This window comes from Grammomys surdaster, unplaced genomic scaffold, assembly GCF_004785775.1.
Source record: "Grammomys surdaster isolate TR1022 unplaced genomic scaffold, NIH_TR_1.0 238, whole genome shotgun sequence".
NCBI lineage: Eukaryota > Metazoa > Chordata > Mammalia > Rodentia > Muridae > Grammomys > Grammomys surdaster.
In genome coordinates this window covers 3,212,846-3,226,296 of record NW_021604683.1, presented here as the reverse complement: position 1 = coordinate 3,226,296, position 13,451 = coordinate 3,212,846, and the positions used below count along the sequence as shown (strand labels likewise).

The 13,451-nt window shown below is 43.0% G+C and overlaps 1 protein-coding gene across 6 annotated transcripts in view; it reads left to right on the top strand.

Moving 5' to 3' along the window:
• Dido1 (death inducer-obliterator 1) overlaps positions 1-13,451 on the top strand; it is a 53,258-nt gene that overhangs the window by 14,835 nt on the left and 24,972 nt on the right. For 2 of the 6 annotated variants that reach the window (XM_028774123.1, XM_028774124.1), the window contains exons 2-7: positions 2,959-3,144; positions 4,580-4,692; positions 5,541-6,372; positions 7,418-7,739; positions 10,903-11,115; positions 12,075-12,294. In XM_028774123.1, the coding sequence (XP_028629956.1) occupies positions 5,543-6,372; positions 7,418-7,739; positions 10,903-11,115; positions 12,075-12,294 (1,585 nt within the window). In that variant the 5' untranslated portion in view covers positions 2,959-3,144; positions 4,580-4,692; positions 5,541-5,542. Of the gene's footprint in view, positions 1-1,646; positions 1,769-2,958; positions 3,145-4,579; positions 4,693-5,540; positions 6,373-7,417; positions 7,740-10,902; positions 11,116-12,074; positions 12,295-13,451 lie in introns of those variants that run through there. The other 4 variants (XM_028774128.1, XM_028774127.1, XM_028774122.1 and 1 more) reach the window with 3 other exon arrangements.

Sequence of the window (13,451 nt, the reverse complement as noted above, 5' to 3'; positions counted from 1 at the left end):
TGGTTAGCCATATACACTGTTTCTGATGTCACGCTTAAGCATGTCTTTGAAAAATAGTACTTTTTTTTTTTTTTTGGAGACAAGAACCTCACTAGGATAGCCTTGATTGGATTTGCTATACTCCTGTTTCTGCTGCTTGAGTGTTTAGATAATAAGTATGTACACTTGGCTTTAAGCTGTGAGTGTTATATGTGTATGGTGTGTACATGTGAATGTGCATGCCTGTGTGCTTGACATTCTGTGTCTTCCTCTTTTATTGCTTTCCACATTACTTCCTTGAGACAGGATCTCTGAACTGATATTGTAAAAAATATATTGATAAGCTTGATATTGTAAGTAAACTGTTCATGGCCATCCATTGCCCAGGGCCTGCATTTTTGAGCATTTTCTAATGTTGAGGTTACCCGTGTAGTACATGCAGCCAAGCTTTATATGTGGGTGCTAGGGATTCGAACTTGGTTCCTCATGCTTACAAAGCAAGTGCTCCTACCCACTGAGCCATCATCCTTCAAGACCTTATATAATGCTGAGATTTCATTGTATAATCTGGACTTCTGGTTAATAGGAATTAATGGATTTTAATTGAGAGGAGGGGAAAACTACCTTTTATACTGCCTAGTGCAGTGACTCACACCTTTAATTCTAACATTCAGGAGGAGCTAAAGGCAGTAAGCTCAGGGAAGCTTAGACCAAAATCAGACCCTGTCCAGAGACTGACAGAGATCAAGAAAGAAAGAAAGAAAGAAAGAAAGAAAGAAAGAAAGAAAGAAAGAAAGAAAGAAAGAAAGAAAGAAAGAAAGAAAGAAAGAAAGAAAGAAAGAAAGAAAGAAAGAAAGAAAGAAAGAAACTTAGAAATGCAGAAAGTTAATTGTAACCTCAGTATACTCTGAAATGGCCACTTTTTCTTTCTTTGGGGAGAAACTGTTAATTAATATGACATGATTTTAATTTTATGACTACTTTTGTATGAACTGTGCGGTATAATGACATACTAATTTGGGTTAGAAATGTACCATAATTTCTTTTTAACTTATTCTTTAGTAGTGCTGTACTTGGTACCCAGAACCTAGTGCATGCTACTGTGCAACAGCCCGGTCCTTATTTAAAATGGTCTCCATGTATAACCCAGGATGGCCTTGAATTGGCCTTTCTTTTATCCTCCCTCAGTACTGAGATTCCCATGCCTGTTGCCATGGTACCAGGCCCGAACACTATATTTTACTTAGACCTTTTGAGTATATTTTACTTTGTACTTTTGTCTTGATAGACACTGAATTCTTAATTAGTTTTTGCATTTGCAGTTATGAAAAATTTTGCATATACAGGAAATCTGTTACAGATGTCTTCTGTTTCATTCTACTTAGAAGAAATAACTGCATTTTTACTTAATATTCAAGACTAGTCTAACTCCTTAGAGACATGTTTATTTTTCAGATTAACATGTATTTTCACTTTAATGTTGGGGATTCAGTCCACGCTAGATAAACACCACCAGTGAGCTACATTCCCACCTATAAATCAGATCTTTTTTAAAAAAGGGTTTTGTTTTTTTTTTTTAGGTTATTTTATGTATATGAGTGTTCTGTCTGCAGGTATGTTGCTGTACCACATATGTGCCTGTTGCCCTCAGGGATCAGATAAGGGTATTCTGTTTCCTGGGGATATCCTGGAACTGGAATTATGGATGGTATATGGGTGCTGAGAACCAAAACCAGACAAGAGCAACATGTGCTCTTAATTGCTGAGACATCCCTCCAGTCCCTATAAGGTGACTCTTTTTAAATGATTTTCATTCCTAAGGTTATTGTATTTTTTTTAAATAGGTAGGTGTTTGTGTCCTGTTTACTTTTACAAGTAGTTTCTAACTTGTTGGTTTGTTGTCTATTTAGTTTCTAAAGTGCTTTATATAGATTCAACCCAGTTCCTGTGGCCTGGCCCAGCCAATAGTTTCTGAACTCTTGAAGTTGGCTTTTAGTGGCTAGCTTTCCATGTGATAGCAACTAGAATGACCTCATTATGGAGGTGACATAAGGAATAGACATAAGGCCTAAAAAGGTCTTTGTCACTTTAAGGATACATGGAATGTTCACCCTTTGTCTTGGGTTACTAGGGAGACCACAGTTAGCTGGAAGGCAGTTGGAGCAAGGCAGAGAGAGGAAGTAAGAGGTGGGTTCTGCTCAGAATTGCTGGCTCTGGCCCTTGTGGTTTAAAAGCCCTGGCTAGAAACAAAGACATCTGGAGAGAGCGTTAGATTGTGATTATACTAAAGAGGAAAGGAGAGGCTTGTTGGATTTGTTTGTTTTTTTTTTGTTGTTGTTGTTGTTGTTTCTTGTGGGGGGCACAGAAGGCGTTTGCTTTTTTTAAATAGAGCCTGAGAACAGTGTCATTAGTTAGGATCTTTCCAGGAAGATGGGGTGAAATTTATATATATTAGATTGAGACAGAGTCTCCTTGTATAGCCCAGACTGGCCTCATACTCAGCTTTTGCTTGCTTCAACCTCTGAACGCTGGGATTACAAATAATGTGCCACCCTGCCTGGCTCTCAAATATATATAAATAACCACATCATATTGATGTTCAGTGAATGTAAATTTATTTTAACTTATGATACTTCTATACTACTAGGATCTTTTAAAAATTACATACATAATTTTGTTATTCAACCTTTCCACTTTTGCGTTTCTCCATTCATTGTTGGATTTCTTTGTTCTGGGTCTGCTTTATGATAGGTTCTTATTGACTACAGAAGCAACTGATGCCTGAGCCCTCTCCTCTCCCTCACTTTTGCCTCTTGCCTGGCCCCTTCTTCAGAGTGTGCTTGAACCACTGCCTCTCTACTCCCAGACACTTTTCTAGGTCACTCTGAGAGTAGATTGAGTAGAATTTGCTTTTTCTCGTTGGTGTATGGTTTAGTCACAGTTGCTTAAGATCTGTAATATGTTTTTCCTTTCCTGTAGGAGCTTGGTCAAGAGGCAGTCTCCACTGTCCCTTTGGTTGTTCAAAGCTCCAGAATCTTCTCATTGATGAACTGTGACTGACAACAGTGTGGTGAGGCTTGGCCATCTGCTGGACCTGGCCCCAGGTTTATTATTTTATGTAGGATTTTTCAGCCAAAGGTTTCCAAGCTTTCAGTTTTGGGACAGGTAAGTGGCATTTGCATGAAGAAGTGAGTATAATATAACATTTATTTTTAATAATCTAAGGTATCAGAACTTTAGCATAACTTTTTAAATTTTTTTCTTTTTTTTCCTTTTTTTATTGGATATTTTATTTACATTTCAGATGTCATCCCCTTTCCCCATTTCCCTTTCCTAGAACCACCCCATCCCACCCTCTTCCTCCTCTGCTTTTATACCATTTTAATTACATGTAAGTATTAAGGTCAGTTCTAGGTTGAGGGACTAGCAATACAATAGATACAAATAGTCAAGGAACACACAAGACAATAAGCTTTTTTAAATGAATGGCCATTGTTAACATTTTAACTCATTGTTTTTCTTTTTCACTTTGGCTATTTTATCAATGTATGAACCTTGAAGTGTGTAGTAGTTTCTGTCTAATGAAAAAACAATTTTGTAGAGGAAACATGGTGTTGCTTCTTGAGTTCTGGGTGTGGAATACTTGCTAGGAAGGCTGGGTTAGGGTGGCCCCCAGACTGCACTCTGAGTAGAGATTCAGTGTTGCCTGATATTAGGCTGCAGCTGTCTTGCTGCAGCCTGTGTCTAGAGTGTGGCTCAGTGGTAAAATGGGAGCTTAATTTAAAAACATTGTCGTGGTGCAAAACTTGGTTTTGCTTAAACAGCAAATTTTCTAACTAAAATGAAGAAGCTGTTTGTAGTAGTATTTCCTCAGCTGTTTGTATTTAATTTTTTTAAAAAATATTTTAACTTATGTGTGTGGACATTTTACCTGCAATGCATGACGAAACCATGTGTATGCAATGCCCACAGATCACAGGGAGACTGAGACGGGAGTGATAGCTATTGGCAGCCCTTTTGTGGGTTCTGGGAACTAAGCAAGCCTGGCTTCTAGAGAGCAGTCAGTGCTCTTAATTGATGAACATCTTTCCAGTCCCAGCCGTGTGTGTTAAAAGGAACATACCAGGTGGGAATGGTAGTGACATCTTTAATCCTAGCAGTGGGAGGCAGAGGCAGGCAGATCTGAGTTCAGGCCAGCCTGGTCTACATAGCGAGTTCTAGGCCAGTCGATTACATGGTGGGACCCTGTCTCTAAAACAATTAAAGAAACTGGAGCACACCTCAGCCTCATAAAGCCATCTGTATGCCATTGTGTGTCTCCAAGCAGTCTGAGGAGTTGGTTGCACTGTGACTCAAGAACTACTGTTGGTCCCTGACGTGGTTGGATTCTGGCTTTTACCATTTTAGAGGAGGTGACCAAAGAAGTGATTGTTGACTCAGCAGCTTCACATGACGTGAAGACCAAGATTACTGGGTGATAGGTAGAGATAAGTGCTAGGCAGGCTTTGTAGCTGAGTGACAGTTATTCACTGAACTGTTAGGAAGGAAAACAGTATTGGGTACTAAAAATTTTAAATTTTCTGTGTTTTGTGTTTTTAAGGTTTTTGTTTTTATGCCAGTCCTTCCCATAAGATGGAACATGCAGTAAAAATCATCCATCACTAGCATTTAAATGCAATTAAAGCCTGGACAGCTAGGAAAAGAATTCTCAAGGTATATTCCTTTCCAGTTTTATCATTTTGAACAAGAATGAAGATTTCATTTTTAAATAAGAAAGTGAAAGACCTGGGTGTGTGGTTATAAATCTTAGTGTTTGGGATGCTAAGGCCTGAGGATCACTACAATTCTAAAGCTGACCTTTGCCCCACATAGTCGTAGCAAGACCCTAGGGAGACAGAGACATGGGCACAGTTGGACAGTGATATGCCTTGAAGCTGTTGTTTAGATCAGTACAGTGGAGTCAGCTGTTTTCAGGGGTCTAGCAGTTGTTCTTTTTACTTGGTGTCCACTGTTGGCACCAGTGTTCAACACAGTCTCTCCTAGTCCAGGCTTTAGACAAAAATAAAAATGGCAGCACTAGAATCCCAACACACTTAGCCAGACTTCCTGTGGGGCAGGCCCAGAGGTGGCACACATCATGTGCCTTTGCTCCCTGGTGGCCATGGACAGATGGAATCTACACAAGGCCTTAAGACTGGTGTGGCCTAGCCCCACTTACTTGCTTGTCTGTTGGCCACACTGTCTGCATGTGTTTTTATGCTGCTGGTCTACCCTCATGTCAGTTTCCTACCCATTTTGCATAAATTTATTCTTAGCTGAGTGATTTTCTGTAGAGCATTCACTGGGTAGCTTCATAGTTAACTCACTCATCTCAGAGATACAGCATGGAACACAGTGATCAGAAGCATCTAGTTCATGTGCAGCTCTGCTTCTGTCAGAAACCCCAGCTTACCACTTTTAGTATGGGCACTCATTCAGTGCTCCTGGTGTGCAGTCCAAGACTACATGGTGTGGTGGTGTGGTGGGTTGTCAGTCACAATGTGATTGCCTTTTGTCATTAGGTATGGATGATAAAGGGCACCTGAGCAATGAGGAAGCACCCAAGGTTATCAAACCCACCAGTAAAGAGTTCAGGAAAACCTGGGGCTTTCGAAGAACCACGATTGCCAAACGTGAGGGTGCAGGAGACACCGAGGTGGACCCCAGTGAACAGCAACCACAACAGCATAGCCTTTCCCTGCGCCGCAGTGGACGGCAGCCAAAGCGCACTGAGAGGGTAGAAGAGTTTCTTACCACGGTTCGGCGCCGAGGGAGAAAGAATGTCCCTGTGTCCCTGGAGGATTCCAGTGAGCCCACGTCCTCCACAGTCACTGATGTGGAGACAGCTTCTGAGGGGAGCGTTGAAAGCAGTTCTGAGATCAGAAGTGGCTCTGCACCTGGGTCCTTAGGGAAAGAACTTCCTGCCTCTTCTGAAAAGGTGAAAGGAGGTGAGGAGGAAGAAGACACTTCTGACAGTGACAGTGATGGGCTTACGTTGAAGGAACTTCAGAACCGCCTTCGAAAAAAGCGAGAACAAGAGCCTGTGGAGAGGTCCCTGAGAGGCATTCAGAATCGCCTTCGGAAGAAGCGCAGAGAGGAAGATCCTGCCGAAACTGGGAGTGGCCAAATAGGCAGTGCTGAGGAAGACATACCACTCTGTAAGCAGGAGCCTGAGGCTAGTCAGGGACCAGTGTCCCAGTCAGAGAAAGATGACAGAGAAAATCAGTCGGAAGGGAAAGCGACTCAGGGAAGTAAAGAGGAAAGCCCCAGAGATGTGGGCAAACCAAAGCCTGAGTGTGAGGTTTACGACCCCAATGCCCTGTACTGCATCTGCCGCCAGCCTCACAACAACAGGTAGGTGGAGGGAGGGAGCTGGTAGAGAACCAAGGGATGGAGACAGCAAGAGGATTGCCATTTGCTTTGATGCCAAACAAGCAGTTGGCATGTTAAGAAAAGATGAGTCTGAAAAGAGAAAAGGAGTGCATGCATGTGGACTGCCTAGAGCTGCCCTCCACCATGGCAGCCACATGTGGTCGGTTCTATACATACACTTAGTGTGTCCAGCAGGGGATGAAAAGCTCACTGCCTCAGCCTCTGAAGCTATGTGCAAATGGTGGACACTGTAGATAGGCTAGAACCATCTGTTGTCCCACAGATCCTTTGGGAGTGTTAGAGGACATGACTATGCCCAGTGTGGTCCTTTAAGTTGACTGCCAGGTAGTGACGGGGCATCTCTGTGGGGTTGTTAGGAGATGAAGTTGCTGCTACTCTTGCTGTCTGGAGATACTCCGAAGCCTCTAGTTCACTCTTAAAGTGTTCTAGCTAAAAGATGAAGGACTGAGGATATGGCTCAGTGGGTAGAATGCTTGTTTAGCATGCATGAAGCCCTGGGATCCCCAGGACCTCATAAAATGGCGAGGTGATATATGCCTGTAATCTCAGCTTTCAGTAGAGGCAGGAGAATTAGAAATTCATGATCATCTTGGGCTATGTAGGGAGTTTAAGACATGAGAAACCCTGTCTCTAAAAGTAAGTAAATAGAAAAAAAAAAGGGGCTGGAGAGATTGCTCAGCGGTTAAGAGCAGGTACTGTTCTTCCAGAGGTCCTGAGTTCAGCTCCCAGAAACCACATGATAGCTCAAAACCATTAGTAATGGGATTCTATGCCCTCTTCTGGTGTGTCTGAAGACAGCTACAGTGTGCTCATATACATAAATAAATAAATCCTTATTAAAAAAAGAAAAAAGATGAAGCAGATTTGGAGTGCTGCTAACAAAGGCCACTTGGGGGTTTTTAGTTCTCATCTCACTTCACTTTATTTGTCTGCTGTTCACAGTAGAATGTTACAAGTTTGACTTGGTGATCTGTTGGACAGTGACCACATAATCTTCCCATTTTAGGTTTATGATCTGCTGTGATCGGTGTGAGGAGTGGTTCCATGGTGACTGTGTGGGTATTTCCGAGGCCCGAGGGCGGCTCCTGGAAAGGAATGGGGAAGACTACATCTGCCCAAATTGCACCATTTTGCAAGTACAGGATGAGACGAGCGGCAGCGCTGCTGATGAGCAGGACGCTGGGTGCAGACCTGTGAGTGCTGACGGCACAGACTGCACAAGCATAGGGACAGTAGAGCAGAAGTCCGGAGAAGACCAGGGCATAAAGGGTAGGATTGAGAAGACGGCAAACCCCAGCGGCAAGAAAAAACTCAAGATATTCCAGCCTGTGAGTATCTGTCTGCCATGGCAAGCACACATGTGGGGCTTACTGCTGCTGAAGACAGCAAGACTAGGAAGGGACCTTCTCTTTAGGGCAGTTGGGCTTTTGTAGGGCAGTTACTATATCTGTACGGGCCTGAGCCCTGCAAGAGAATGTCCTGCTGCTGTTATGTTACATCTTGCGTGTATCAGCTTAATGGCAGTTTGCACAGATGTCTATGTCACTCTAGTTGGAGTCAGTTGTGACTGCTCTGTCATAGCCTCCTTAGTGCCAGCAACACTGTGCTCGAATGGTCCTTTAAGGGGAAATCAATTTCTCCACAGTGCTATTGACTGAGTTTGAAGAAAAAAATTTACCTTTTCACGTGTTTTTGGTGTTACATGTTTTGGGTGCTGACAGAGTTATTGAGAAAGGTACACTGTGTTCTGCTTTGACCTGAGTTGTTACATGCCTGATACTCATGTTTTCTTCATTCTTCCTACTTGAGTTATGTTATCTATCTCATGGGGTCATAACTGTCACATTTCCCATGAGCTAAGACTAGCAGTCTTTACTGCTCGGGAGAGCTTTCTCCTGTTGTCAACAGGTGTGTTGCATTTCTCAGGAGGGTGCCACCAAGTGCATCTTTACTTCAGACCCCTAACCTCAGTAGTGTGTCCTCCAGCAGGTGAGAGTCTGCGGAAACTACTGTCTAGACTGTTACTGCCTTAGTTCTTGCTATGCTGCAAGGTGAAAAATGACAATGACATTACACAGTGGGCGCTAGCACTGTTTACTGGAGGAAGTTTTCAGTTTGGTGCTTTTATTATTCCCAGTATGTTAGACATGGCCTGAATTTTATTCTGTGTAAACTTAGATTTGGTAGAAGAAAAGCAACTATCTTAAATATTTATCCTGAAAATTGACATTTTTGTTGAGTCAGTGTAAGGGACATGCTAATGTGTATTTATCTTTTCTATCAACATAATATTAGAAGTTGTAAGCCGAAACTCCATATGTACTATTGCTACTATCTTGTTTCTGCTGCTGTGTTAGGGACTTACCTTAAAATTCCCACTCCAGTCTCCATGGGTCAGAGCCTAGTATAGAACCTGGACCTCCTAGGGGCATGTGATCTTCAAGGCTTCAAGCTGCCTAGGACTGTGGTCTCATTAGAAGGTAGCTAGAGATGACCCTCTCTGGGAGTTCTCAAACTATCAGATATATGTTCTGTTCAGTCTTTCTGATACACTTAAAACTAAATGGTCACTAGTTATCTGAAATGTGTGCATCCTTGGCAATCTCCCTCAACCTCTCAAAAAAACCAGGCTGCCTTTTTTCAAAACCAACAGTGGATCTCTTCTCTCTTAGGGAATGGCACATTTTCTCTTTTAAAAATTTTCACCTGAAGACCGGGTGTGGTGGAGTCCACACTCTAAAGGCAGTATGAGTTCAATATGTATATATTTCCCTCTGGGAGGCTGGAGAGGTGCTCAGAGATGAAGAGTACTAGATGTTAATCAAGAGGAACTAGGTTTGCTGGGCAGTGGTGGCGCACGCCTTTAATCCCAGCACTTGAGAGGCAGAGGCAGGAGGATTTCTGAGGCCAGCATGGTCTACAAAGTGAGCTCCAGGACAGCCAGGGCTATACAGAGAAACCCTGTCTTGAAAAACAAAAAACAACAACAAAAAAACAAAAAACCTTCCTGGGGAGTGATGGCTCATGCCTTTAATCCCAGCACTTGGGAGGCAGAGGCAGGAGGATTTCTGAGTTCGAGGCCAGCCTGGTCTACAGAGTGAATTCCAGGACAGCCAGGGCTATACAGAGAAACCCTGTCTTGAAAAACAAAAAAAAACAAAAAAAAACAAAAAAAAAAGGAACTAGGTTCAATTCATAGCACCCACATGGTTCTCACCACCATTTGTAGCTCAAATGTCAGCAGTCTGATATCCTCTGTGTGTAGACAGACAGACGTGAGGACAAAAACATGCATTCATATAAAGGAATTTTAATTCCTTAACAGTTAGAAAAAGGAATTTTCACCTGGACTTCCAAGATGGCTCATTGAGTAACGGTATGTGCCATCAATTCTGATTACCCGAGTTTAATCTTCAGATCCCACATAGTAAAAGGAGAGAATTGACTCCTGAACATTGTCCTGACTCCAGCTGTACCACCAGCTATACTTGTGCAAGCCTGTGTGTGCACACATACACACAATATGTAACCAAAATCTTTTTTTTTTTTAAGATTTATTTATTTATTTATTATATATGAATACACTTCAGACACACCAAAAGAGGGCATCAGATCTCATTACAGATGGTTGTGAGCCACCATGTGGTTGCTGGGATTTGAACTCAGGACCTCTGGAAGTGCAGTCAGTGCTCTTAACCACTGAGCCATCTCTCCAGCCCTGTAACCAAAATCTTAATGAAAATTTGTAACTCACTAAATCTATATTTTGCCCCCTTTTTTTTCATAGTGGTTTATTTTTAACATATGTGTTCCTAGGGGAGCAGTGTAGAGCAATGTAGATGCCCTCAGAGGACAGGAGTCTGAAGGTACAGGGTGTGGAGGGCTGTGGGGCAACCGGTTCTAACAACCAAGACTGGTCTTCTGTGAAAGTATCCTCTGAGCCATGTCTCCAGCCCCTTTCTCACTCTTAATTCATTTGGGACCTACATGTTTTAAAGGGCATACAGACTGAAGCTCCCGTGTGTGCAGAGTTTGGTGTGCCAGGGCAGTCAAAAGGAAAATAGGTTTGTATAGTTCACAAAGACAGGTCTTACTATGTAGCCTGGGATAGCCTGAATCTTGGGAATCTTTTGCTTTTCCTTCCCATGTGCTAGAATTATATTGATGATTATGCCCTCATCCACAGCTAATTTTTGTACATATAAAACTATCATTAGAGCCAGCCATAGTTATGTACACCTTACACCTTTAGTCCCAGCACTGAGGAGGCAGAAACAGGCAAATCTCCTGAGTTCAAGGCCAGCCTGGTCTACATAACAAGTTTCTGGCCAGCCAGAGTTACATAATTAGACCCTCTCATAAAAACCACAGGAACAAAAATTACTGCTGGTGCCTTAATAACAGTGACCACCAATAGTGCTGTCAATGAGCACTGACCACTAGTGTTTGCACACATGATGTCTGAAGTCACCTGTCTCGCTCGTTCTGCAGGTCACAGAGGCTCCTGGTGCTGCTAAGTGCATTGGCCCTGGGTGTTGCAGTGTAGCGCAGCCTGACTCGGTGTACTGCAGTAATGATTGCATTCTCAAACACGCTGCAGCTACCATGAGATTTCTAAGTTCAGGTAAAGAACAAAAAACAAAACCCAAGGAAAAGGTCAAGACGAAGCCAGAAAAGTTCAGTCTTCCAAAATGCAGTGTTCAGGTAAGCTGACAATAGTCATCTTCAGGATACTTACTTGAAACAGGAAATGTTTGAGAGGACTTCTTATAGACTGGTTTCTGTTTGCTTTAGCAGTTGTCAGTAAAATATAGATCATATTTTCCTTCCGTCTTCCCCCCATTCACTGAGGGATTAGTTAACATGAGTAAGCAAGCAAGCATGTGGGTTTTTTGAAGAAGTAAGACTTCAGGATGCATACCACACAGATGTGTCCAAAGTCCACTTGGCATTTAGATAAAGATAAAGACCTAGGTTCTAGACTAGGCTCTGTGCCTTGATAACTCAGTGGTGGAGTACCTAGCGTGCAAACAGTCTTAGGATTTCTACATATCCCTTGGGGGGGGGGGGTTCTTTTGTTTTAAAGCCAATTTTGTAGTACAGGCAGTTCTTGAACTTTGAATTTTATTCCCTTAATCTCCCACTCAGCTGGGATTACAGTTCTGTGCCACCAAACCTAAGTGACATAGTTTTTATTTTTCAAGACTGTCGTTTTGGATCTTAAAACTCCCATGGATGGTTGCTCTGCCATGTGAAGTGCTATGTGGAGCACTGTGATCCGACTATAGTTTCTCACTGGGAATGCAAACCGTTTGTTACATATTACAGGCCCTTGCGCCCATACACAGCCCCTTTCGCTTTGTTTTCAGCTTGTTTCCCCGCCTTGCTGAAAGGCACTGGTGCTTTTATCTTGGCTGGTTCATGCCTCAGCTGCGTTATAGACAGACCTGGGCCAGGAACTTTCACATTACCCAGATGTTACAAAGGAATGCTAAGGGTTATTTGATGTGTAGCTGTAGCCATAAAAAGATCACAGGATTCTGCTTAGCTTGGCTTAAAGGGTCTTCATGTTCTAAAATAAAAGGTGTATATGTCTTTAATTGATTGTTGAAGCAAAGGTGTCACTTCAAACCCCAATAATTGGGATTTCACTAATTATCCAGGCAGGGATTAAAATCTCTTCTGTGCACAAGAGACTAGCGTCAGACAAAAGGGAAAACCCAGTGAAGAAAGTGGCACTGGCTTCCAGGAGTGAGACTTCCGGGAAGGAGGCAACTTGTGAGAGCAGCACACCATCCTGGGCAAGTGACCACAACTACAACGCTGTGAAGCCGGAGAAGCCAGAGAAGCCCACTGCACTCTCACCCACCCTATTGAGTAAATGTACGTATCACCCAAAGGCTGGCTTCCCAGGCCCCTCCCATCATCTGGGTGGCTGCCTGGGGCTGTCTAGGACCAGAGTCCTGGGTGCTCTGGGCCTGATGGTAACCAGCAGCTCACTGCCAGCCAGAAACAGATACCAAGATGCCTCTGGACCCCAGGTGTTCCTGCCTAGCCTGTGGAGCATCTCTGGGTGTTTCCTAAAGAGCTGTGTAGGCCTCATGTTGGAGGCAATTTCTTTATTTCAGTTTTAGGCCTTGGTAAGTATTTGAACTGCTCTCAACAAGATGGGACTACATCAGTGCATCAGACTCCAGGCTCAGGACAGACATGAATTCCTCACAGGACAGCCCCTCATAACCAGGAGTTTTTCTACGTTATTGTCCTCACATGAAGTCACCACTGCTTTTCTATAAGCAAAAGTGATTCTTCATGAGTTAGGACATTTCCGAAAGGACAGGTAGACAGTTTGCGTCTATTTCATATACTACACACCTACATAAACAGGGTTTGAATTTTGAAGGTCATTTGTTGCTGCTCAGACCCTATAGTGGATAACTATGCTAGCCTTACATCTACAGCAATGTCCTCATCAAAGGGAGAATTGTAGATGGTAGCTTCTAGATTCGTAGAAGCCCCGGATTTAGATTACTAGTCTCCCCCAGATTTCAGGTCAATGTCATAGCTTGAGTAAACTTTTGAAACCTGAGGGGATCACTGAGTTTGAAGCTATTCTTGTTTCACTGCTATACAATATACACCTTTCTTAACTTTTTGCACGGTGGTTTCAAGTGAATTTTCAGTTGTGTTCTCTTGATAGTGTTTTGTTCCATCTCTGTCCACCCTCAGCTCCAGATAGGGGGCTCTTATAGCCCAGGCTGGCCTTAAATTTACTGTGAAGCTGGGGATCCTCCTGCCTCCACCTGTAAAAAGGACTGGAATTTACAGGCACACACCTGATGTATGTTGTGGGGCATGAACTCAGCATTAGGCAAGTAGTCTACCAGCTGAACTGCAGTTCTAGCCATGGTACTGAACTTCTGATCTTCCTGTCTTTGTTTCCTGTGTGCTGGGATTACAAGCATGTGGTGCTGGGGATCAAACCCAGAACTTCATGCATTCGACTAGGTAAGCGCTACTGACATCTAGACCCCACCCCT